The sequence below is a fragment of the Temnothorax americanus genome, unplaced genomic scaffold (genome assembly GCF_048541705.1).
Source record: "Temnothorax americanus isolate GAGA-0224 unplaced genomic scaffold, ASM4854170v1 Scaffold31, whole genome shotgun sequence".
In the NCBI taxonomy this organism is placed as follows: domain Eukaryota; kingdom Metazoa; phylum Arthropoda; class Insecta; order Hymenoptera; family Formicidae; genus Temnothorax; species Temnothorax americanus.
In genome coordinates this window covers 2,047,368-2,072,946 of record NW_027509453.1, presented here as the reverse complement: position 1 = coordinate 2,072,946, position 25,579 = coordinate 2,047,368, and the positions used below count along the sequence as shown (strand labels likewise).

Below are 25,579 nucleotides of genomic sequence, written 5' to 3'. Positions count from 1 at the left end.
TGACACTTCCGTAAGGTGAGGCGAAAATGGGGAACGCCAATTCCGCGCAACCGCCGAAGGTACAGAAAGACCGGAAGGAGGGTCACTGCAAGTAAGATAATTTCTACTTTATGACGCGAAGCGGTATCTAGTCCCGTACGACTCCACGTTTCTGATATTTACGGATTCTTGATTCATCCTTGGCACCCGACGTATAGGCTTGCTCAAGTTGCATCATGCTAATTTACATCATGCATTTTGAATTTTGACGTCAGAAACGATGAAAAGTTGCGCATGATTTTGATGATATATCCATAAAAGAAAAGTTTATGTACACAATTTTAATAGATTTAATGATTTCTCTCCAACTAATAAATTATTTACGCAAACGTAAAAGCGCAAGAATTGTTCGCTTCTGATGTCACAATACAGAATGTTGAAACTTTTCGACGAGATCAACACAGAGCGCAGCGCAAAAGCGTACTTTGCAGTTTCGCCCTTCACGTAGCGCAGATACCGGAAAAGGCAGACAACCCACGAACGAAAGCGGAAAAGCCGCCGGCCAAAGTTCGCAGAATAGGCATAATGTCCGGCCTCGAGCGACGAATCCCTTCATCATTTTCTTCCTGCGACTTCGCAGCAAGAAGCCGAACGAGCATGTCACCGTGATAGCGCGAGCCGCGGGCAAACTGTGGTCCCGCATGACTCCCGAGCAGAGAAAGAAATACGTGGATCTCGCCAACGAGGAAAAGAAACGGCGCCAGGAAAGGAAACGGAAGAGAAAACGTTCGTCCACGCACTCGAGGTAATTCACGAAAAAGAAATGAAAGGACGGCGCGTAAATCACTATCAACTCCCAACCGAGTGAATCGTTCAAGATAAAAGTGAACCGAGTCTAGAAGCCATAATTTTATGTCTAATTTAATAATAAACTATGAGAATGTGACTCGTAAAATTCACGAGAGAATGTACATTTGCCAAGGTATCATACAGAAATTATGGACTTATTTCACTTTTGCTCAGAATCTTTCAAATACAAGCTAGAGATCTGATCGCACTTCCTATATTCAGGATGAAGTAACAAAGCTTGTAGAGGATCGAGTTCGCGCAGGATGATTCTGCACACTACGCGTACGTCGTACATACATAGCACCTGGAAACGAACAAAGACACGATCACGTATTTTTGATTTCTTTTTTATTTGTTAGTAGTCTTTTTTTAGATCTATGTACAATAAATATTGATGTATTTTTATACATTATTAATTATCTTATTCAATTACTCTAAGCTAGGCGATTCGCCGTTTTTCTTTCGTTTTCTTTGCGTTCTCTCGTCTGAAAAAATTAAACTCGTGTAACGTTTCGTACCATAAATATATTATTTTTTTTTGTCGTCACGACCGTTCCGCGAAGCGTCGCCCACAACGAGGGAGGGAAATTACGCGGTTTCGGGACAATGTGTTCAGGGTAACGCGCTCATGTTACCGATGTTCCTCTTTCCTTCGCTTCGCGAAGAGAAATCGACGTACGCGCGCGCTTTCTCTCGCGATTTCGATACAAAAAATAATTTCGGCACGAGTCTCGCGACGCTTCGTGGAAGAGCCTGATTGCGCGCTCCGTTATTCATTTCGAAACTAGAGCTACCCTCTCGCGATATTAGATAATAAAAACATATAATAATGAATGCTCGAACGAAGGCGTGACATCGTACATGTGACAATTAAAATATAACGCATGATTACGTTTCCTGTGTGAGTTTCTGTATATATGTATGTTATGTTTTGTGTGCGTGTGTGTTTCACATCTGTCACAATAGTAATGATTATTAATGGTGATAATAATAATAATAACAATTCATAAAAATTATGTAAACGATGGCGTTGACGATCGAGATTGACGATTTTACACTGGTGAGACGATGTCGGCGACAATTAATCGACTTCCGTAATAATACAATTAGGATTATCATAGCAGTTACGCAGATACCTTTTTTTTCCTTTATGATACAGTAAAGTACAAGTGTGCCAACTTAAACAACAATGCTCAACAATTGATAATATCAAACAGAATATTATTCGTAAATATATTTATATATATTTATATATATAAATACATAAAACGTAACACTGCTGCGGTTTCGCGAAGGAATGCCCTACTAAAAATAGGTGTCCGCATTTTCTTTTCTTTTATTTCTTCCATCCCTTACTTTTCTTTTTTTCTTTCGAATTAGAGGTGAAGGGCAGCGCGGTACCTTAGCCGACGGAAATTAATCCGCCCAAGATAACGTCTCGTCTCCCTTCCCCTTTTTTCCTTCTAATTTAAATGCACAAGTATACGAACTCGTGCCTTCGAAGAATCACCGATCGATAACTATGATTAAATTGTACCTTGTGTGCAATCTTTGTCGACAAGTTAAGAATCAGTTTGATACGAGCCTTCCTCGAGCACAGAGGAGAAACATCCCGCAGTTAAACGGGCGTAAGTGAAGAGGATCGTATCAATTATCCTCCCTTAATCTTCCTCTTCCTGTTTTTTTTTTTTTTTCTAAAATTGAATGTGCAGTTAAAACAGTAATGCGCATTATATATTCGCGTAGCGAATTTCGGACGTACCGGCGTATATAAGACACACGCTGATACACTAGTGATTCGCGAATATATTTTGCTGGGTAAAGAATTAAAATACACTATGTTTGACGAACGGATTTGCCGAACATGGATTCTGCTTCTGTTACAAGTGCGTCACTCAGTTCTCTCGCGATTCGCCGCACTGTTCATTACGGCTATCGACCGTCGGTGTTCGCCAATCACAGCGAGCACCATCATCATCAGAAGCTGCGTGGAGTACCTGGATCGGAAAAAGAGGATTGCTGAGGCAAATAAATCAGGGTGACGAGAAGACTCGAGCAAGTCTGGCTCGTGGACAGAGCTGATGAAAACGGCGAGCAGTCGGTCACGTAGCGGGAAATCGAAGATGGGCCGCCGTCGATGATCGTATCGAAGAGAGCATTAACTTGTCGCGCGAAAAAGTTCGTTCGTCCGTCCGAACGTTGAGAGAGATTGATCCATTCGGGATAGGCGATGATCGCAGCTAGCGCGGCCTCATCGAGCTGTTGAGAGGCTGCATGAGACCGCCGTTGATGTAACCGTGGTACGTGTAGACGGCCGCCGGGTTCTGCTGGTGCGGATCCTGCGGATACGGCGCCGGGACGTTGACCACGCCGACCGGCAGCTGACTCGCCTGGTTCATGAAGCCGCCGAGCTGCGCTGCTTGATTCATGTAACCGGTCGCCGGTTGTGCTACCCGGTAACCGTACTGAGCGGCCATGAGATTCGTGTTGAGAGCGACATTCGGGCTGACGCGGCTCGCGGCGCTCTGCATCTGCGGGCAGGCACCGCCCGGATCGAGGGTCTGCCGATAGAGGCTCTCGTTGGGATACGGCTGCGTGAGCGACGGCATGTTGTTCGCGGATGAGCGCGAGGTGGACCGGCCGGGCGGTCCGGGCGTGCCAGGCGGCACGGTATTAACGTTGTAATAGTTCTTCGTGTAGCCCAAGGGTCCAACCTGAGGTGGCGTCGGCAGCTGCCGCGACGACTGCGGGGGCGTCATGGTGTGTGGGATGGGTGGCGGCGGCGTGAGGTTCATCGCTGGCGGCGGCGTCGGCGGTATCATCTCCAAACCATTGGTGAGCTGCTGTAATTTCGCCAGACTGCACGAATTGGTGGTCTGATGACTACCGCCGGAAACGGACAGCGGAGTCGGCGCCGGGGTATGCGAGTGCGGCGGCATCGCGCTCGTTTGTATGTAGAAATTCGTGGCGGTGGTGCAAGGCGTCGGCGCGCCAGAACGACCGCTGCGATGCTGGATCACGTAGGTATTCTGTGTGGGGAAGCCTTGCGAACCCGCCGCCACTGCCATGTAATTGCCCTGCGAGATCACGGCCATGTTGTGCGAGTGCGCGGCGTGCGGCGTGTGCGAGTGCGGATGCGGCACTGCCGGAGGCACGCTCATCGACGGCGACTGCTGATACTGCGGGGGCACCGCCACGTGCGCCGTGTGCGCCACGGTACTGCTGTGACTGGTCGCGACACTGTGCTGAGAGGTCTGGGTGGAGTGGGACGTCGGTGGAGTGGCCCGATGCGACCTGCTACTCTGTTGCGTCGACCTGGACCTATGTGTGGTCTGTGAACCGCGCTTGCTGTGCGATTGAGATTGTTGAGTTTGCTGCGGTTGCTGTTGAGGCTGGGGCTGCTGCTGATGCGCAGGTTGCTGTTGCGACTGGGTTTGCTGAGACTGACTGTGCGCCATACTTTGACTCTGCGCCTGCTGCGCCAGCGACAGCTGCATCGGTTGCGGCGTGTGCGACTGGGGCAACGGCTGCGGCGTATGACTTTGAGGCAACGGTTGCGGACTCTGCGTAGGTATACTCTGCGGCGTGTGCGACTGCGGCATTGGTTGCGGCGTATGACTCTGCGGAAGTGGCTGCGGACTCTGGGTCGGGATGCTCTGCGGAGTACGCGGCTGCTGGAGAGATTGCGGGGTGTGTGGCTGATGCATCGAGTGAATGCTCGGGTGATGGGCCGGCGGAGTATGCATCGAGCAGTCGGCGTACTGTACCTGCTGCGGCATATTCACCGGCACCGACGACGTAACCGGCGTCGCAATCTGCATGGGAACCGAGATCGGCACGCTTACAGACGGTGGGATAGACGGTAAAGCACTGGGCGGTCTCTCCACGCTGTTTTGCGACGCGAGATCGCTGGCGATGGAAGTGGGCGACTCCAGACCCAACTGACTCACATCTAGGTCGCACTGGCTGTAGTGCAGCGAGTGCACCGAGTTAGTCGTCGAGTCCGGCGTGTAGACTCCCATGGACGGCAGATCCGGTTGCGACGGCGGTGTTCTCTTCACCGAACCCGGATTCTCCAGATGCGGCGTAGTCTTGCCACTCTCCGGCGAATGCTGCTTCAGTTCTTCCGTTTGATTCTGTAACTGCAAGGTCGTATCCTGATGCTCCACAGCGGGCAACGGTTTTTCCTGCGGCGTGAGGGGCTCAGCTTCCGACGTCACCGCCGCGTTGACGAGAGCGCACGTGTCCTTTTTCTCCACGAGTAAAGGTTCCGTTTTTGGTCGCGACAAATCAATTTTGGTATCCTTCGGCGTTTCGGGAACGAGCTCCTCTTTGGGAGAGCTATCACGGTCGTCCTTTTTCGGCTTGACGCTGCTCTCCGACTTCTCGACTTCCTCCTCTTTTGGTGAAGCAACTGGTTCAGGTACTGATTTCGATGCCTCCGGACTGCAAACTGGACGCTTCTCAGTCTCGGAGTCCTTATCACATTCGTTTAAAGTTTCAGTCTGATCGTCGCCGGCCGCTAGTGATAGATCCGCTACTTCCGTCTTCTGCAACGAGCTCTCGTCGTTGTCTTTCTCCGGAACCTTGTTATCCGCTTTCTCGTCCTCAAACAATTCTGTCACGGGATTCTCCGTGCTGGGCGAGGCCGATTGCGTCACGAGTTTAGGCGTCGGTGCGGCTATTTCTTCCTCTTCTCCTTCATCCTCATCGCCGCCCTCATATTCGCCGGAACTCGCGGATACCACTTCCGTTTCCGTGGGAACGGGTAAACCACTATCTTCCGTGGTCTCGCTCTTGTTGTCAATGTTACTGGAGTGCTTCGCGGACGGTGACTCCGACACCGACGATTGCTTGTTTCGAACGGGAGAGTTCTTCATCGACTCGGGTGGTGGAGACAACGAAGGAGGCGGTATCACAGGACTTTCGGCTCTATTCTTCGTGCTGGGAGATTCCGGCGTAAGTTGCGGCATCTTCAGAGCCTCCGCCGTCGTTTTGCCTCTCCCCCGCCTGGACAGTGGCGAGTTCTTAACATCTCGCACTTCCTCTTTACCATTACACTGCGTCGTCTCCTCCAGAGCTTTCTTCTCCTTCGCCTGCAACTTTGTTTGTCTGCTGGTAACTTTCAACAAAAGATCGTCCACTTTGCATTGTTTCTTTGCCGGTTTAGGCGGACTCGACGCGGAATCTAATTTGGGGGGTGTTTTTCTAGTGTCCATCGATGTTTCCTTCAGAGATTCCCTTTCTTTCGCTTTACTATCCCTCTCTCTTATTTTCTCCTTCTCCTTCTCGCGCTCCCGTTCAGTTTCTCGCTCTCTCTCCTTTTCCTTTTCTCTTAGAGATTCTCGCGTCCTCTTCCTACTGCTGACTTCTATTTTCTCTTCCTCGACTTCAAGCTTCTCGGAATGTTTTCGTTTTCGCAAAGGCGTAATGACTGATTCGGACACAAGCGTTTTAGGTGGTCTGATCCTTCTCCTCGACATCGTCATTTGCACTGACTTCGGCGTATTCGTCGGAGTTACGTTCTTTGCCGAGTTCAGGGCACGCGCGTTTCTCGGTGTAGACGTTACACTCTTAGCTTCTGTTTCCGCGCGAGAATCTTTCCGATTCTCTGTCCTCTCGGAACTACGGCTTTCTCTTACGGATTCTTTCGGTTCTCTCAACTCTTTCGCCGCTTTAATTTCCTTCGTATCTTTAACATCCTTCTCTTCTTTGGACGCGTCCTTGTGAGACGCTGCAGTCTTCTGCAAAGTCTTCGGTTTCAATGGTGTCGATTTCAAAGACGTCGGTTTCGAAGGCGTCGATTTCCTTTGACTTACTCTCCTACCGCGTGGCTTCTTCTTTATCTTCACTCTTTGTATTTTCTCGACAACGGCTGGCACGGGCTTAGGCTCTATCGTAGGAGACATTTCCGAGCTAGCGTCACCGCTCTCCTCTGGATTCTGATACGGATTAGGGATTTGCGTGAGCAACGGTATCCATCTGAGACAGTCGGGATCCAACTTGATGCGGAAACTCTTTCGTACTTTCGCCATGTGAACATCTACCTTGCTCCAATCAACTACCACAGCCACTTTATTAGTGTTCGCATCTCCCGGCAGATGAACCGACCTTATAAATCCGAGCAATTGCATTGCTGTTGCAATATCGTGCGCTGACACGCCAGTCTCCTTCGTGATGTCGCTCAGCTTGACATTAGTATCGCTTCGATGCGCGTCCAGATATTCGAGCACTACGCTCTTCCAAAAGGAATGATACGACACTCGACCAAGATCTGAAAGCGGTTTTTCTGGCGTTCCCGGGATGCCTTCGACCTTGGATAACAGGTAACTGAATTCTATGAGAAACCTGCCAAAACCTTGTCGTTGATATTGCGGCAGGGTCATAATGCAGGACACGTTGTACCTCTGGGCCGGACAGTGTTTCTCCTTGCTGAAGTAACCGACCAAATGACAGCCGTACTTGTCGTTTTTGGTCATAGCATAAAAGAGAAACGGCTCTACATCGTAATAGAGAGTCTTGTGATCCAAAAATAACTTTGCCAGTAAACACAGATTTTGACAGTATATTTTGTTTACGTTACCATCGATCTGGAATATCAAAACGTTCCCATTAGTTTCTTTCTAATCAGACGGAAGAAGCGATAATACCTATTATGATACGTACCTCAAACACGGACAATCCATCGCACCTATAGATCTCGGTGGCAGGTGGATGTCTCCACTGACACTTGTCCATATGCCTGTCCAATACTGCCCGGCTTTTCGTATACTTGAGACAAAACTCGCAGAAGAACAATTTCGGTAATCGTGCGTATTCCTGAGGGAACGGGCTAGAATACCATGTCTCCACCTCGTATCGACCGAATACTATCGCAGCGGGGTTCCGCGCATTGTCGGACGATTGTTCATTCTTGTCGTTGCTAACCGTCAGCCGAGCTCTCTCACGAGCTTCCTGGATGAGATCCACATCCTTCTGCGTGACTCCTGGCGGTAAGGTCTGCGGCACGATTAGTTCATCTGTAAAAACAAGAAAAATGATTACGAGTGTTAACCGAATTCCTCCACCGACTATACATTTCAATATTATCATTCAACAATTTGTTTTCTATTTTTTTCTCTGTTGTTATCAATCAGTTTTATAATTAGTCAATGTTTAAGTCATTAATGCAATTGCTTTACGTATGTATACGAGATACTGCTACCTACTGCAACAGTTGGTTGTATGAGAAAACATAAGAAAAACTATGTGTTCCATGTAAAAGAAATCCGACGAACAAAGTCGTAAGTAAGAAATGTCATGAACAATTTGACATGATAGTTAAACGTTAAATATATCATATATTTGTGCATAGTTTAAAAATTATAAATTTTAAAATACTTTCCTAACTTACATTCCTAAGTAAGTTTGAAGTGCGCATTAATGCCGCACGTTACAAGATAAAAATTAAAGTTACTATGACAATGTTCTCTAAATGTTTGTACGAAAAGCGATTTTACTAAGGTTTATTATACATAATTCGAATACTAATGATTTGGGTAAACTAGGTGTCAAAATAACGGGGTATTAGTCACGTCCTGTTGGAGAAATCAACAGTTAGTCAACAGATAAAAATTAAGCAAAATTAATCGAACGGCATTAGCATGGTGACAATAGCAATCTAACGCAATATGACAAAAAAATGCGAATAATAATACAGTTGCCGTTAATAATGTGAGTAGTTTCCAAAGCAAAGCTGTGGGTTAGATTAGTGGGATGTGTTGGCAGAGTATCAAAGTTGGCTCTTCGTCGGCAGGAACTTTTTTTGTTCTTTTTCTCTTTTTTTCGTGAAGGGGTAAGGGGGCGGTGTTAACAGTGCCTGCTAAGTGTCAGCAGCAGCAGGTAGGCTCCGATGTGAATGGTATAAGGAGGCGGCTGAGTGAGATAAGTGCCACCCAGTGCCGTGTTTCTTCAGTGCCTGGAAATTGTATTTCGGTCTTTTTGTACAAGGAGAGGAAGAACAGAGAATCAATCCGAAGTGTTCGATTAAGCGTCGCACAGTATGCAAAACGAATTCCATTTTGCATGAAATGTACAACCAAAATTGACCACTCGTATCTTTTTCTTTTTTGGAAAATAGAACTTTGTAATCTGTAAGTTGACTTGTCAAAATTCAATCAGAGAACTCGTTTTGCGCGATTAATGTACGAAAACCATGTAAACCATAATATAAATCGGTCAATTGGTCAAAATAAAGAATAGTCCAAATGTACAATGAGAGACCAAAGTTTCTCTATAAAAGTGCGAATGTTATATGTACATGATATGATACATTGGCAGATGCGACTATGGTGTATCCTGTACAAGTATCCTGAAAAATGAGAAATAACTAAATCTAAAGTAACAAATACAGGATGAAGACCTCTACATAAGGACGTATTCTTCAAAATTGTTTTAGTATTTCTTGATTTTGACAGCCATCTCCAAATATTATGCATGGACAAAGGAAAAAAAATGCCAGAGCCAAGTAATAATATGATTAACAACATGCAATAGTGTCCACAGTGTAAAACAAATGAAAATAAATTCTTTAAATTGTTCTAATAGAGATGTATCTTCCAATTATTATATCTCCCTATCTCTTCTGCAATAAACATATCTACAAGTCATCACTGGTTTTACACCATGTAGCAGATAAACGTCCTATCAAGAAACCTGATTGTTCGCAATCTCTTCTTAAAATCAGCCATACCACAAGTTGTAATTATTTTTTTATATACAAAACATTTTTCCAGTTGGATGTCTCCAAGCTAGACAATTTTTGTAACTTTTCTACAATATCATCGGAACAATCACGTCATCTTAAAAAAAATTATCGGACATCAGACGCACGTGTACCACACATCATACCACACCACACCGCCAACACATCCACGTGGTCGTGAGCGAGGATTAGATTAGAAGGAAGTCTTCATTGCGACTTTTTTTTAGGGTGCATCATCGAGGTTAGGAACTTGTGAACGGGTGGGGTAGACTCTTACCCTTCCTGGTGGAGCAGGGTGTCGCGCGGGGTGTCGTGGTGGTGTTGGTGGTGGTGGCGCTAGTACAGGCTCGTGGATTGGACTTTGGATTAGGACTTGATTTGACAGGATCGGAACCGAGGCCTGAGGATTTCGCAACGGCGGGTGCAGGGTGGCGTATCTGCGTACTCATATCCGAAGCTGTTTGCTTCTTTCGTGAATGCTGCTGCTGCTGCTGCTGCTGCTCGTGTCTCGACGGTGAGGCTGGATCCGCGGCGCACTTCACGAGCGACGTGTTGTCATGCATCAGTTTTCTCCTCTCATGCTCGTGTCTTTTACTGTTCACCGCAGTTTTTACCAGACCCGAGGGCGTCATCCTCGGTAATTTCTCGTTAATCGAACTTAATACATTCTCGTCGGAAGGTACAAAGATACCGGGCTTCGGTAATCTCGATATCTCAGTGGTAGCTTCAGTCTTTTTACGATCTTTGAGTTTATTCGTGCCAGATGAGTCGTCCGGTTTGTTTCTCTGTGCCTCTCTTCCTCTCGGAATTTTATTCGTTTTAGCAGTATCCTCCGTGTTAGGCCTTTTCCTCCGGTCTGGCGCGTAATTCGGCGCCGGTATACCGGCCGATCTCGCCCTGCTATTTGCGGGTGCTGAAAAAAAGTGACTCAAGCCGTCGAATAGACCTCTCAATTGGCCGCTTCCAGGCTTGACCTTGTTATCCTTATCCGCGCTCGGAACCTGTGCGGTATTGCGCTCGGATTTATCTTTCTTTTTGTTATCTGACAAATTAACAGTAGCTGGCTGTTGTATATGTAAGCCAAATGTCGGCGTATCACCCACGTTGAGTTTGGGTAATGGCGCGCCAAAAGTATTGGTATTGCTGAAGAAAGGCGACTCTACGTTCAGTTTGGCGGCGGCGGCGGCGAAACCCCACGGCTTGTCCTCGTTGAGGTCACAAGCGAATGGCGCCTTCGCCTTAGGAGACTCGATTCTCCCATCCTGGACTTCGTCCGACAAGGAGGAATCGCTGCTCTCGCTCGAGCTATTGCCCTCCTCGTCGTCTTCGTCGTCTTCATCGTCATCCTCATCACTACTATCGCTGCCTTCCGAGCTCTCGCTGCTATTACCAGCCTCGCTGCTGCTGCTACTGCTGCTAGATACTCGCGGCGTTCCGACCTTTTTCGGGTTCGCGGTACCGCCCCGGGTCGACCTAACGTTAACGTTCCGCAAGAGTCTAGATTTATCACCGCCCCCCACCCGCTTTAGTTTACTGTGCTCAGCGTTAAACGCGCTCAATCTAAAGAACTTTTGCTTCTCCTTGGAGATCCTGTCGTTCTTTTCCTCGAGCAGCCTACCCTGGCCTGCGAGTGGGGTGGGGGGTTGTGGTAAAGGAGAGGAAATCAAAGGTGGTTGACGAGGGGAGACAACACCCGCATTACCGTCCGTGCAGCTGTCCACCTGAGCCACTCCCGCGCTGCCCTTCTTGCCCGGATTCGCGTTCGCCAAGCTTTTTCTGGATACCATCGATCTGCAAAAAAAAAATCACCAACAACGTGTACATTAGTCCTGACATAAAATCGTTTTATTACATATTTTTTTATCTCAATTTTTATTTTAAAGTCAAAATTATTATCATAGGGGCAAACACAACGAGTGAAAGAGAGATTTTGTTAATTGAATATGCAAGCAACACTTACTTTCGATTCTCACGTAACTTGCTGAACCTCTTTCTCGCGCTCGTCGGCGTGTCCTCGGTCGAATTTGCATCCTGCGCCTTGCCCCGCTTACCGTCGTCCTTGCTCACCGGCGTGTGCGCCGTTTGGCAGTGTCGACACTTCCAGGGCGCCTTGTTCTTCTTGTCGAGGGCGGGATCGAGGCAGGCGGGATGGAAACATTTCACGCAGCCGGCGCACTTGACAAGATAATTCTGCGACTCCCGCTCCAGCTGGCAGCCGGCGCAGGTTGGCGAACAGTCGTCGCAGGACCAGGTTATTCCTCGATCGACAAGTACCGAGAGCTCCGGTGGCGCACAGGAATTGTGCAGGGCCGCACCGCAGACGCTGCACCTGCTTAGCTTCTCGTTGGCGTTCCGCTTGCTGTTGTTGTTGTTGCCGGCCATCGTGGCACCGAGGCACTCTCTGCATATCGGCAATGGAGCCGGCAACTGCGGAAAACGGATAGAAGTCGATAAATCAATGGAGTAAAAATATCCAAATGAAAGTATTTAAGTAAGTAATTGTAATATAGCGCGTAAGTATACATTAATAGAATTTATAGGATTTATATTTTCAGCTTTATTCTTAGTTTATATACTAGGGTCTCCGAGACTTACTATAATTTTAGATTAATTCTGAATAATTGTATGTATTTTTCAGTTTATTTACAATCGAAAAAAAAAGGAAGTCAAAATACGGTGATTTTCTCAAGAGTTATAATAAAAAAAGTAGTGAGGTCCTTCCAACCTCAGTGGGGTATCTACGTATACGAAAAATAAGTGTGTATATCCTGAGTTAAGTATACATGCTCGTGAGATAGCGTCAATCATTGTTGAGAGTTTCTCTCATCTGGAAGAGGAAAATCCTATAAAACGCAAAATAATTTAAACAGTGAAACTTTCGATGCCATGCCTTCACGCGTCAGTGTATATCAGCCGCCACATATCGGCCGGTTCGATACCATCTATTATTACGTACCACATATACAAAAGACGAGTGAGTCCCGGTGTGGAACATATAATTATTCATTTCGGTAGCGGTAACGCAGAAATACTGGCTAGACACGGCGGTACTCGTATGCATCGGAGGGGTGCATCTTATTAAGAGCGCGTTGCATCAACGGTGCAGCGACGGTAGCGATAATTTCGAAGAAATGCTCTTTCACAAATATTCTCTGCATTCACGGAAACGCGTTATAAACTATTAGCATTGTGTAACATTTTTAAGCTTATATAATTAATTAAAATTATTCATAATTTTAATTTATATATAAATTAAACATTAAAATTATATTTAATTATATTTAATGACTTAATATTATTTATATATAAAATATAAATGAGTTTCAAGAAATATTGAACAGCTATATAAGCAAGCCCTGTTCGATTCTTCGCAAAGGGCAAAAGAAAGCTTTCCATTTCTCTACAAATCGGCTCTTTTAGATAATTTTTGCACATTTTTTAAAACGTTAAATTGTTGAAACATCGTGTAAAAAGAAGCAGCGATCTAATGCAAATACACGCACGGGGTTGTTGTTCCCTTCAGTCCAGAAGAACGGTGAATTAGAGAGAAAGTGTATGCGGTGCGGGCAGCCTTCGTTTCTCGCACCAGACCGCTGCGACCTGTTGCGCGATTGGACGACTCGCTGTATCGGCGCGCTTTTACGCGTGCATCCGCAAATGCTTCACGCGCGAACGTCGCCCCCGTTAATTTCATTCCCCGTCGAAGTCGCGCGAAACACGCTCCGGGTCATCGCAACCCAGGGCGATATTGTGCTGTCGGGCGTTACAAACATCGACACGCTGGCCGCCCAAATTAGCTTACAATTAATCGCGAAACAAGGACTGATGACGGTATCCGAAATCGCGCCGCTCGCATACCTCCAATAAGATCTCGAACTGTTCTAAAAACTTAGACAGCACGCATATAAAAAATCGGGACATAAGACATCTTTAAGACGTCTTAATGACGTCTTTGGACAGGTGCTCTCTAGGAATCGTTCCAAAAAATTTTTTTAATCCGCAACTTATCAGATAGACATTCAATAAGTCACACTAGAGTTTCGATACCCAGACAGCACGCATATCCAAAATTGGAACATAAAACGTTTCAATGATGTCGTTAAGACGTCTTATGTCCCGATTTTGGACATGCGTACTGTCGGGGCATTGAGACTCTCGTGTGACTTACTGAATGTCTGTCTGATAAATTGCGAATTAAAAAATAATTTTGAAATAATTCCCAGACAGCACCATGTCCAAAATCGGACACTTTTAGACATCTTTAAGACATCTTTAAAACGTCATTAAGACGTTCGTTGGACATCGTATTATAAGACGTCTTAAAGATGTCTGTGTCCGATTTTGGACATGGTGCTGTCTAGGTAGTCCGTCAATCGGCATTTGTGACATGTGAAAAAATTAATTAAAATTCAGCTCGAATCTCTCGGTCTTTCAAGAGGGTTGCTCCCCGACAGAAAAACATTTCGAAATATTTCCTCAGTGACTAATACGGGCAATTTGCATTCTAGCGGAGTCTAAGGCAAATGAAATTCCATCTCGCTGGATCGCTCTCGAGGATCAACGACTCTCTGCGTGGAAGGCATTCAGCTCGGACACGGACGACTCGGACTTATGCGTCCCCGCGCGGACCAACAAGGGGGTGACGTCGCCGACGAGCGTCGCGATCGACCGCGGGGCGGCTGGTCTCGCCCGTTGTGTAATTTTCAAAATGGTCGTTCTCGCAAAACAGCGCGCGGTCGGCGATCGATCGCTCCCGCGGCCGACCGGCGATTTGCGGCGTAACGACGAGGCAGCCGGGGAAAAGAAAGGGAAAAAAAAGCGCGGGAAATGGACGCCGAGCGACGTACGGCACCCGTCATCGGCCCCCCTGCGCGCTCGCGTGAACGCGGGGGAGTAACCCACCTGATGCGCGACGGGGACGGTATCGGCGAGGACCCGCGTCGGCGCGCCGCAATTTTTCGCGCTCATAACGCGGTGGGAGAAAGAAAGGGAGCGCGATTCCGCGGACGGAGGATCAATAAGAGAGAAGTTATACAAAACGAACCCACCGGAAGTCGCCCGAGATAGCCCATCGTCCCGGCGCGGCGCGCGATCTCGACCTTTCGTTCCTCCCTCGCCTTCCCGTCCGTTCTCCAGCCGTCCACCGACCCCCCCCCCCGTCGGCCCCGCCGTCGTCGTCGTCGTCCCACTCCAGCGGTCGCCAACCGACATTCCCAACATCGCCGGAACGTGGGCACTACGGCGTGACCCGGCGCAATACTTTTCCGGCTTCGAGCGTTCCTCCGGTTTGCGCGCGCGAACCGAGCGGCGCGTAACGCGAGCGACTCGATGGGAAGAGATCCGCGATTAGATTCGACGGGTACGCCGAAGCCGTCCCTATACGCGTCTCGCAACTTCAACGGTCTAAGCGGTTTGCTCCAATTGTTTGAGAGAAATTTTGCGTTTTCGCGAGAACAATCTGGTCTGACTGGTCTGCGAAGCGTATTAGACTTATGTCTATTTATACCACGGTAGATTAACTTTAATCTCGGTTTAACTTACCCCTTTTATCTTTTTCTAATTCTTAAAACTTAGAAAAAGATAAAAAGAAATGGACATCAGAGATTTTTAGGAACTACCACTGGAGCGCGAAACGCGAATCCTCAACGCGGAACCGCCAGAGAATTCAATGGTGAACACACGCGTCCGAATCCGCAGCGATTTATTCCATGACGAATTACTGTTTCATTCTGATTATTTCATAGCGACAATGCCATTCGGGGCGATTGCAACGCGATATCGAGAAAGCTAAATTTACTCAAGTACGCGAATTTACTCAAGTACGAGCTTAAAGTCGTAAAAAATGCGCAACTGTTGCTCCAAGAGATGACAGCGAAGATAAAAACCACGATACAACGCTAGAAGCTTAAATTAATGAAATGAAAATCATTGCTTCCTTCTGGTATCGCTAATGTCAAGTAGAATTAAATTAACTCTTTTATCTAGCTTTAATCCTATAATAGCTCCAAAAGTTCTAGTAGTAATAGTTCTAGTCGTAATAGCTAGTTAGTCAATAGTTGGAATAGTGTTTCAGTCAGTCTTATTAAATAGAGAAGAATCAATCAAGTTGAGATTATCTACACACAAAAAAAAAGAATATTCTTGATTTGAAAATATCTTTCAACGTGGAATCAATTTAAAATGAGATTATATTACGTTAAACGAAGAAAACTTGCTTGAATTAAGTCATTTATAGTTCAACCAAAAAAAAAAAAAGTCGAAATTCTTATAAGAAGATTATAGATTGTTGCGTATGTGTACGCAACAATAATGCGTTAATTTGAATATACATATAAATTTCGATTCAAAACTTCTTTTCTTCTCGCAGTGTTAATAAAATTAGATTTCTCTCTATCCTTTAACGGACCATATCATCAGAGAAGTAAAATATATGGGAGTATAAAGCTGCAATCAAGTCGACATCGTCGGTAATTTCGACGGGTCACAAGACGCACGTCCCAGAGAATGACTCATCATCGACGCGCGACGTTACTCGCTGGTCAAAATGACTCACCTTGGGCGCGGGCGGTTCCCTGGGCGGCGTATGAGCGGCATCGCTGAACTTCTTGAAAAACGGCGGCCTGTCCGTTTGCCGGAAGAGTTTGCCGTCCTGGAGCACCAGGCCCCGCTCGACCGCTCGCTTGGCAGAGAGCTTGAGGGCGATCCTAAGATCGCCCTCGGTATCCTCCTCGACACGGTGACTCTGCCTAATGTACCTCTCGATGCTCCTCAGATTCGAACCCTCGCGCTCGCCAAGTTCGCGCACAGCCTTGCCCAAGACCTTGCTGATGTCGGTCGATTTGGAGACCCTGAGCTTCTTGGATTGAAGAATCCCTGGATCCTTGTACGAAGACTGGCCCTTGTTGAAGATTTTGAGCACATCGCCGCGCTTCACGGCGACCTCCAGGTGCTCGGAAATCTCCTCCTCGTGGAAATTGTGATGCTGGCGTATCGCGTGACATATCCGTTCGACGCTCGGTCGTTGCTTTTGGCTACGGATCTTACGGATCGCATCTAAAAACCAGGCCGACCACGTCTCGGGCGCCTCGGGTTCGTCCATCGCGTCTCCGTCGGCGGCGCGGACGGCGCGGACGGCGACGACGACGACGACGACGACGGCGAAGTCACGGCCAGTGCTTCCTTGTCCCCTTCCTCCTCCACCTCCTGCCGATAGGCGACGTCACGGTCAACGACGGACGTTTACATTCTGTTATGACTCTTCAGTTTTCCCGGCTTGGATGCTAAGCCCTCACCGCCTCCTCTCACGTTCTCGCCGCGGGCTATTGCGCTGACCCTGAAACGAGAGCACGGATTGAACGGGGTTGCAAAAGTCGTGCGTGGAAGTCTGCCGAGTTTCGACCCCGCCGGCGCTAAACGATCTTTCCGATATGCCGCATCGCGTGGCATATCCGACATTCCCTAACTCGAAAGCTGTCCGGCAACTGGCAATGTATCTCGTGCAAGAAATCGATCGAATTATTCGCCACCGTTTATCGAGATACTTATCCAGAGGAATAAATTACGTGCGGTGTAATTCTAGAGTAAATTTCCTTTTCGATACACCGTAAATACGAGCAAACACTATAGCTTAAGGGGGATGCCACGTGGGAGCGGTGGACTTTTAATTAACGGGTTCGATCCCTCATCCCATATACGGATTTTAAATTCGTAATCCGCGTAAAGCGGCTCCCTGCCACCATTAAGTTGAGGATTGCGCATGTGACTGATACCCACATCTCACGTTAAACAAATATTGCGAATGTTCATAAAAATTCATCTTTAGAAGAAGCCAAGATTTACCTAGGACTATGGAACCAATGTTGATTGATTAATTAAAACACTATCCTACATCACGTATAATAATTATAAATTAATTTCATCATTAAGGAAAGTTTGTTATTTTAATCACAGTTCTGCGCCTTAATATATGTCCGTTCAGTGAGTTTTGTATATTTAATCGCTACAGTAGAATTTTCATTATCATAAGCATATAATGACAAAATATTGCGTAATATGATTAAACAAGACTAGCCTCATGGGTACTGTATTAAATAGCACACTCTTAATTTTTTCCATTTTACGTTATTATCAAGCTATACGCGTCGCTTAAAATGATATATGCTTTTTGCAAACGTTTTAGAAAATGTCGATATCAGTCGACATATCAAAATGAATTTTACACGCTCGTTCAATTCGACTCGCGTTCCTCGCGTTCCATTATCAGGACCGAGCGCGCGAAGATTCCTGGCGTGCCCGCGACATCGGAACTCGCCTGAATTACACCGGCTTTCAGAATCCTATTAGGTGTATCCAGATTTATTTCGCGCGTCTTTGTTCGCCCGCTAACGCGTTATACAACACCGCGCGTTCGATTCTTACGATCGGGTCACGCGATTTTCGACTCCGGTCGTAAACGACTTGTCCGGTTTCCCCCCTGAGCGATGAACTTTCTCCTGCGCGCGCGAAGCGTGCGTGCGTGCGTGAGCGCGTGAGAAGCCGCGGCAGCGCGCGCACACACAGCGCGGTACGGAGCAAATATTTAAAACCACCGTGCCTGACAGCGGGTATTGCGCAACGCGCGAACAGCTCACAGCCTTATTAAAATCGGTCGCGCGTATACGCCGAGACGCACACGAGCGCGGTGAAATCTCCGCGGGATCGTGATACAACGAAATATGATAAGAATAGAGCAGATATGTCGATTGACCCCCGAGATAACTGTTCCGCCAAGAAACTTCGAAGACGCTAAGCGTACAAGGTGTCTCAGACCTGGCAAGCCACTTTTTCACACACGTTCGACCGCCTTAAAGCGGACCTCTCCTTAATAAAAATACCGAGCGAGATCGTCATTTGTTTCAAATGATTTCTAATTTAACGTCAGATTAGTAAAAGTGGTCAAGCTAAAGAGACATGAAAGAATAAACCCTAAGATGGTGAAAAGATGATAAACAAGAAAAAATTAGGAAAACGAGAAGTGAGAAGTAAAGCTCTTATTTATTATCGACAGCGTTTGTAGCAATTTTTTTTCTATAAAATTCAGAACTCTTTTTCTAAAAATTGAGCAAAAACATGTCCAGTAATATGCCTGTCTCTCAATCATTTTGTCTCGTTTTTCACTTTTAATCTAATTCCATGATTGAAATCAACTTTCAGAAAATCAAGAGGGTATTATAACATTTCAAAGTGAGTATCTTAAAGCAAAAAGCTCTGTGATCCAAAAAAGATTTTCTCAGAACAAACTTTTGCACAGATCCAAGAAGATATTACTCACAACACTTTCTCGAAACGTTATATCGTCATTTGACCGCTGAACTTTCGGAAAAAAAATAAGAGAAAAAGAAAAAAAAGAGGGACGGTCGCGACTGACTCTCCTTATAGCTTCGAGAGTTTCTGCCGTCGCGGCCTAAGCGTGAGAAACAACGAGCGCCCGGCTTTGGTGGCCGCGTGGCCTAAACGCTCCCGATCGAGCACGTGTATACGGCGTTTATTTAATGCGCGCGGGATACACGAAGCGCAATTCTCGGGTAAGGAGAGTTCGGCCGTAGGTCGAGCCGAGAGAGATCCATTGTTCGAGAGGAGACAAAGACCACCCACCGTTTTCGTGCATTATCCATATCGCGTATGCACGCTTCGATCGCTGACGGAAATCGCGTCAAAAGATCATTGCCCACTTAGCAATTGGATAATAGTCGCGCAATCTGGAATTACATCTCCTTCTGACCGTACGGAAGATGCTCTCCTGCTTACATCGTTACAGACGTAATTAAATTTATACTAATCTAATCCAACTGTCTCGCGCAAAAGTAGTTCTTTTAAAGCAAAAAAACAAATAGATTGGTACATTTATTCAATCCGTGAATCAAATTTATAAATTTATATAATCTGATCAACTACTCGAACTACTCCGTGTGTGTGTGTGTGTGTGTGTTAAAGTAGTTCTTCTAAAGTCGTAAATAAAAAGACAAATCGATTCGTATCCTTGACAAATTTCGGGAACCACAAATAACTGCGTCTTAACCCTATTTCCTCCAACCATGCCGAGAACCATGCCCTTTCGTGTCCCACGAGTTTCTAACAGTCGTTCGTTCCGGAAAACCAATGATCGTCAGATAATCCCCCCACCCCTAAGTTGTTATAGTAGAAAACATCAGGTAGAAATTTCAAAGTCCTAGCTCATTTACTCTCGAAACGGCGAACAATCAAAATCTCGGTGGGACACGAAAGTGCATGATTGGAGGATTACGTCAGTGTTGTGTGAAAGGTAAGTGAGAATTTTTTTTTTCGATAAAAATGTATTTTTGTGTATAATTTAAGCGTATTTAAAATATTTTTGTCGTTTAAAAAAAATTTGACATTCCACAGAAAACTATTATGGCTCAGAGACAGGTGGAAGAGGTAAGGAGCTACGATTATAAAACAAAATTTAAAATTGTAAGTAAAAGATAACACATTGATTCACATTTATTTGATTCGCGAATCGAATTAACATCATCCGAGATGCGAAAATATTGGAAATAGAGGCAGCAACTTTTACGCCTCGATAATAATTCAGACGCTCTGGAAATTCCCGAAACGGACACGTCCGAATAGATCAGATATCGACTAAATGTCAATGGACGTGAAAGTCTCGACAGAAAACGTCGCCGATACCGCATTCGGGCGAGCACGGAAAAGGTTTAATTATGCGAGAATCAAACGCGACAGCTGTGCGCCTCCGATGTGGCCGCGATACGAGTTGACCTAGGCCAGTGATAATAAATATACCGGCGGTTTAAGCGTCGACACCCGCCGAGGAAGGCGAGAGAGAGAGAAAGAGAGAGAGAGAGAAAAAGACACTGCGGAACATCCAGTGAGACCGGCTTCGTTCTAAACCCTCGGCCACCGGGGTACTTCTCACCACGTGCGCGGTCTATTCTCGAAAGTGACGTCTACGGTCCCCAGGGACGGGTCCCCGCTGTTTCCCGCCAAAACTTCACTCGACTTCCGGCAACCAATCCTTTCATTCTCGAAGCGACGAAGTGAGTCGCGCGTGATGCACCACGTACCGCAGGAATTTTCCTATATCCTTGAACAACCGGGGGACGACCACCTCGAGACGCGTAGCACGCTCTGGAAACTATCGCCTCGAGACGCGAATGAAATATTCCGTGTGGGAAATTCGACATTTTCCTCGATCGTATTAAAGTCATTTGAAAAACACAGTTGTAAATGTAAAGTATTAAAGCGTTAAATGTGTGAGATCGAGAGCTTTCCTCAAGCACGCAAAAAAAAAAACATGGAGTGTGACGATCAATGAAACTCGTTATTCGTGTATTCCGAAACCCCCTGTATAAATCATATATAGATTAAAAAATATAAATTAACTGGACGCTCGGGCTGTCGCGGAAAATTCTATCGCGGGCAATACTTAACGAGAGAAAAAGAAGTTACGCGGCTCATATTATTATCGCCGGAAGAGTGACGCGACGTGACGCAATTCGGCGACACACTCCAAGGCTCCCGTTGCACCGGCGTAGATTAGCGCTAGCGCGCGCGCCCATTATCTCAGTTTCGTCTATTTTAAGATGTAGAACCGCTATCGGGAAAAATGAAATAGCGAGTCGTTAACTCGGATTCTCGCGACATTCGCGACAAAGCTAAGATCGCGCTCTAATCTCGCCCGTGGAAGCTATCGTTACGTACCGCATTGTCTCCAAAAAGATCAAATCGTAATCTCTGGAAAGGAGAAACGCGGCCGAGACATTGGAAACCTTTCGAACGCGGAGTGCACGGGTCAAAACCGAAAAAAAAAGAGAAGAACGCGGAGAAACGATCCGCGTTGCGCGCGGAAACGTCAATGGAACGCGCCGCGCGTTTATCGCCGCGGTTTTATCGCGCTGCTTCAATGAGAGATGATACCCATAGTACTCGCATCTTTACTATGCGGACTTTTAACGTTTCCATTGACGAGCGCGGTTCTTTGAGCGCGCGCGCGAGCGAGCGACGGGGGAGGGAAAACAGAGATTTTCCACGATGAATAATGACACACTTTCGGAGCAAGGCGACTCGCGAAATAAATGCCGCGAGAGAGATCCCGCGAAACTGAACTCGCGGGGAAACCTGTGCTGTCTTCAATTTCGACGGGGAAACGTGCGAAAATAATCCACGACGGGAACGCGACGTAAAGGACGCGTCCAAACCTGTTTCGCGCTTCGAACGGAAGTTACCAAACCTTCCTGGGACGTGTAGGATCCTCCGTGGACGAGTTAAGGATCGATCACTGCGTAGGACAGAACAGAGAGAGAAAGAGAGAGAGAGAGAGAGATATGGAGAGCGACGGAGGAAGGAGGCCGCGGACGCGCTTTTCGCTCTCCTCAGTCCTCTCCCGCCGTCTTTCTCCGCTCGCGCGCAGCTATATCTTATTAGGCGAAATGAAATACCGGCTGAACGAACACGTCCATCTGTTTGTCCGTCGTTCGTCCGGTTAAGACGATGGGGCCGAGGGCGAGGAGAGGCCGCCGGCTGCGCGTGTTTACCGGGGCCCCTCTCACCCGACAAACAAACGAATGAGCGAACGAAAGAACGAACGAACGAACGAACGAACGAGCGTGTGGAGCGTGTGTGAGCGAGCGAGCGAGCGAGCGAGCGAGCGACGGCGGCCGAAGGTGAGGACGCGGAGAAGAGCGGAGACAGAGACAGAAAGAGAGAGAGAAAGGAGAAAGAGGGAGAGAGCGAGCCAGCTGCCGTCGCTACCGAGGCGAGGAGCGGTTTGTCGTCGAACGACCCTAACTGCTGCCGGCCGTCGCCCGTCGCTCGACGAAGCGTGCACGCGCGAGAAGCGTGCGTTTCGCCCCGGCGGAGTGCGATCGAGACGACGAGAGGCGAAAAAGGCAGAAAAAGAGAGAGATGTAGTTAAAGCGAGAGAGAGAGAGAGAGAAAGAGAGCGAGAGACGGGAAGAACAAAAAAACGGACGAGTGCGAAGTAGACGGACGGACGGGCGGACGAGCGATCGATCGGTCGGTCGCGGCGACACGCAAATTGGCGCGCGCGACGGAAAATCGCGGGAACGCGATGGAACGAGCCTGTGGGAATCGCGCCGGGTCACCGCGAGCCCACCGCCACCGCCGCCGCCGCCGCCGCCGCCGAGCGTTAAACGGCACTTGGCCGTCCGACGGGTAGCCATTTTGAGCGAACGTTCTCGCACGGGAGAACCGTTCTGCCACGGCGAGCCGTGGCAGCGTAAAGCGTAAATCCGCGGCGAATCGAACGCGTCGCGCGCTCGAAAGCGACGGCCGTCGGCGACGACGGCCGTCGCCGAGCGACGCGACGGCGCTCCCGACGGGAGCCGAGAAACGCGCGCGCGAGAGCGAGCAAACGTCACGGAATATCCTCGCGGGACGTTGACGCGGATGAACGCTCCGCGCGCCGTCGGCCGACGAGCGGACGTCGTCGTCGGGGCGGACGGACGGACGAGCGCACGTCGGTGCGCCCGTGCGACGGGCAGCCATCTTGGGGGCCGGAGAGTCGCGCACGGGCCGCTTCTCGGGTTCCGTTCCGGAAGCACCGCGAGCACCGCCGCCGTCCAGGCCCAGGCGTTTCCGCGCGGTCCCCGTCGGCCGACCGCGCGCGCGTTTTTCCTCGTTCTTCTCCGCCGCCGTCGCCACGCGATCGCCTCTCCGTTTCCCCGCGGCGGCTCGCGGTTTCCCGTCGGAAAAAAACGTCGAATGTCTCGCGCGGACGACGCTCGTCCGTCGCGGGAAACCTCGTACTCGTTTTTCCCTCCTTCTCTTCTCCCGCGCGCTCGCTTTCTCACGCCGACGGCCACCGCTCCCGGCCCCGTATGCGTCGCGCGGCGACGGCGACGACGGCGCGTGGTTTTTCCACGGACGACGTAAGATCGTCGTCGGGATCGTCGGCGGCGATCCAGGCGGGCGCGACGTTTACCTGTACCTGTGCGCGGCGATCCCATCGATAAATCCATAGAGCACCTACGCGGGCGCGGGTCCACCGGGTGTACCGTAACACTTGGATACGTAATCACGATCACCAATTATCTCGCGACAACGGCGTCACATTTCACACAAATCAACAAAGGTTACCCACTTGAACAAAGATGGCGGTCGCGCGGGGGTTACACGCTACGCGCACGCGGTGGGGAGCGCACTGCGCACGCCGCGCGCTCCGCTCCGGCGAGCGACGACGGAAGCGCGAAACACGGGAACGCCGCGCCGCCGCGCCGTAAAAGCGGCACGCGCGTTGCCCCGTCAGCCAATCCCGGCGCGGCGTCTCCGTCCGACACACACCGACGCGTCTCTCGCACGCACCACGCGCTCTCTCTCTCTCTCTCTCTCGCGGCCCGATCACATGGCGTCCCGAGGTCCCGAGTCCCGAGTTTACGATGAGACGTATGGTGCGCGCGCGCGCGCGCGCACGTGAAAACGAGATTGCACGTATGCGCGCAGCGGGGCGATTGTGTTAGATTAACGCGTACATATGTCCCGGCCGCGCGTATATCTCGTACGATCGGGTGCGTTAATAGCCCGCGAGCTCAAACTACTCCAACTCCACTCGCGAACGAATTAAGAGTCAAAACCACGTGCTAGACTGGCAAACACTGTGACGCAATATATCTATCCGACGAGAAAGGAAGGGGTACGAGAAGGTGGGAAAGAAGATTAATGGTTATTCTTACGAACGGTGCACAAAAGAAGAACGTCGCGACGTCGTCCGTCGACAGTCGCGCAAAAGCGCCCACGTGGAGCGAGAAAACGAGTGATGGGAAAAGAAAGGACCCGCACTGTTCCTCTCTTTGCAACACATTAATAACATTAATGCACTCACGGGGACGTTTCGCGACGCACGAGAATCTTCCTTGGTTCTCCTCGGAGGACGAACGTGCGCGCGAAAAAGCGTGAGAGAAGTGAGAGACGCTTCTCGAACGTCGCGCAGAGAGGAAGAGGAAGACCGGCCGGGGTTGTGGTTGTGGAGCGACGACTGACGAGCGAGCGTCCGTCGCGTCCGAATGCTGACAGTGCTGACGCTGACATGCGCCGTTAACGCGCCCGACTGTACACAGACACGTCACCGGTTTTACAGGTGTCGCGCGTACGTACGCGCACTCCGCGTGTATGTGTGCGACGCGCGCGAAATACGAATCGTCTGCGTGCGTGTGTGTGCGCGCGCTGCTCAACGGCGATGCCGCGCGGCAACGGCGAACACGCGCCGGGTTTCGTTCTCGTCCAGCGTCGATTCCGCCACGACTATGGCCGCCCGTTTCTCTCGACGAGTGCCACTGCCACGCAACGCGGCTGAAACCGCTGAGAGAACGAGGCGCGACAGGGACGTACGTATTCGCTAAAACGAGTCGTTCCCCCTTTTTCTTCTCGCGCTCCGGAGCAAACCCTTTTCTTTCTTCCTCCCTGCGCTTCTTTCCCGTCGCTTTCCCGTTTCAAGCTGATATAGGTTCGCTCTTTCTTTTTCTCTTCACTTTGGGAAGAGAAAGATGAAAGATGAACGGTGCAAAAAGTCCAGCTGAAAAGAACAGAACTACGTTGGGAATTTTTTTTTGTTTCCGAGGCTTTTGCATTTTTGTTCGGCGCCCGAGGCGACTTAGGTGGCAAGCTGACGTTATTTGTCGGTATTTTGACAATGAAAACTCAATAAATGCCGCCTTTTCTCTCTCTCTTTAAAAATGCAGAAAAAGGGACAATCCAAAAACTGAATTTCATGAAAATTCAAATGAACGAATGAGTAGATGAACGATTTACACGTCGCATGTGGTAGGTTTCGGTCTCGGAAGGTCTCTTTTTGTATAAAATACGCGTGGAGATATTTATCGTACTAAAAGGAAATCGATAGCCTTATATAAGACAGACCGTCACGGAAAAGCGACAGATCTTCCACGTCAATCTAACAATAATCTACCTCTATACTTCCTTGTTCGTTAAAAGAACCGAAGAAACGCGACTATATTCGCAGAGGCAAATTGA

The 25,579-nt window shown here is 48.4% G+C and overlaps 2 protein-coding genes across 5 annotated transcripts; one reads left to right on the top strand and one right to left on the bottom strand.

The window, feature by feature from the left end:
* Positions 1-26: 26 nt before the first annotated feature.
* On the top strand, positions 27-1,329 carry LOC143900872 (uncharacterized). The gene is made up of 3 exons (XM_077412610.1): positions 27-91; positions 425-784; positions 1,051-1,329. The coding sequence occupies exons 1-3, from the start codon at positions 27-29 to the stop codon at positions 1,058-1,060; spliced, it is 435 nt and encodes a 144-aa protein (XP_077268736.1). The 3' UTR covers positions 1,061-1,329.
* Positions 1,160-25,481, bottom strand: Enok (histone acetyltransferase enoki mushroom). Of its 4 annotated transcripts, none has more exons than XM_077412762.1 (6): positions 24,432-25,481; positions 16,125-16,904; positions 11,532-11,998; positions 9,849-11,362; positions 7,495-7,847; positions 1,160-7,418 (listed from the first exon to the last, which is right to left on the bottom strand). In XM_077412762.1, exons 2-6 carry the CDS (start codon positions 16,668-16,670, stop codon positions 3,069-3,071), a joined length of 7,230 nt encoding a protein of 2,409 aa, XP_077268888.1. In that variant the 5' UTR covers positions 16,671-16,904; positions 24,432-25,481; the 3' UTR covers positions 1,160-3,068. The 4 variants fall into 4 exon arrangements, with proteins under 4 accessions (XP_077268888.1, XP_077268887.1, XP_077268886.1 ...); XM_077412761.1 differs by lacking the exon at positions 24,432-25,481 and adding an exon at positions 23,535-24,399; XM_077412760.1 differs by lacking the exon at positions 24,432-25,481 and adding an exon at positions 23,541-24,399.
* Positions 25,482-25,579: the final 98 nt, after the last annotated feature.

What these genes read in the sequence shown, in the direction of transcription:
- LOC143900872 (XM_077412610.1), top strand. Translation starts at nt 27, where the DNA reads ATGGGGAACGCCAATTCCGCGCAACCGCCGAAGGTACAGAAAGACCGG. An exon ending in CGGAAGGAGGGTCACTGCAA is followed by an intron (nt 92 to 424) that starts GTAAGATAATTT and finishes ATGTTGAAACTT; the next exon opens with TTCGACGAGATCAACACAGA.
- Enok (XM_077412762.1), bottom strand. Translation starts at nt 16,670, where the DNA reads ATGGACGAACCCGAGGCGCCCGAGACGTGGTCGGCCTGGTTTTTAGAT. An exon ending in GGGAACCGCCCGCGCCCAAG is followed by an intron (nt 11,999 to 16,124) that starts GTGAGTCATTTT and finishes CGTTTTCCGCAG; the next exon opens with TTGCCGGCTCCATTGCCGAT. An exon ending in ATGGATTGTCCGTGTTTGAG is followed by an intron (nt 7,419 to 7,494) that starts GTACGTATCATA and finishes TTGATATTCCAG; the next exon opens with ATCGATGGTAACGTAAACAA.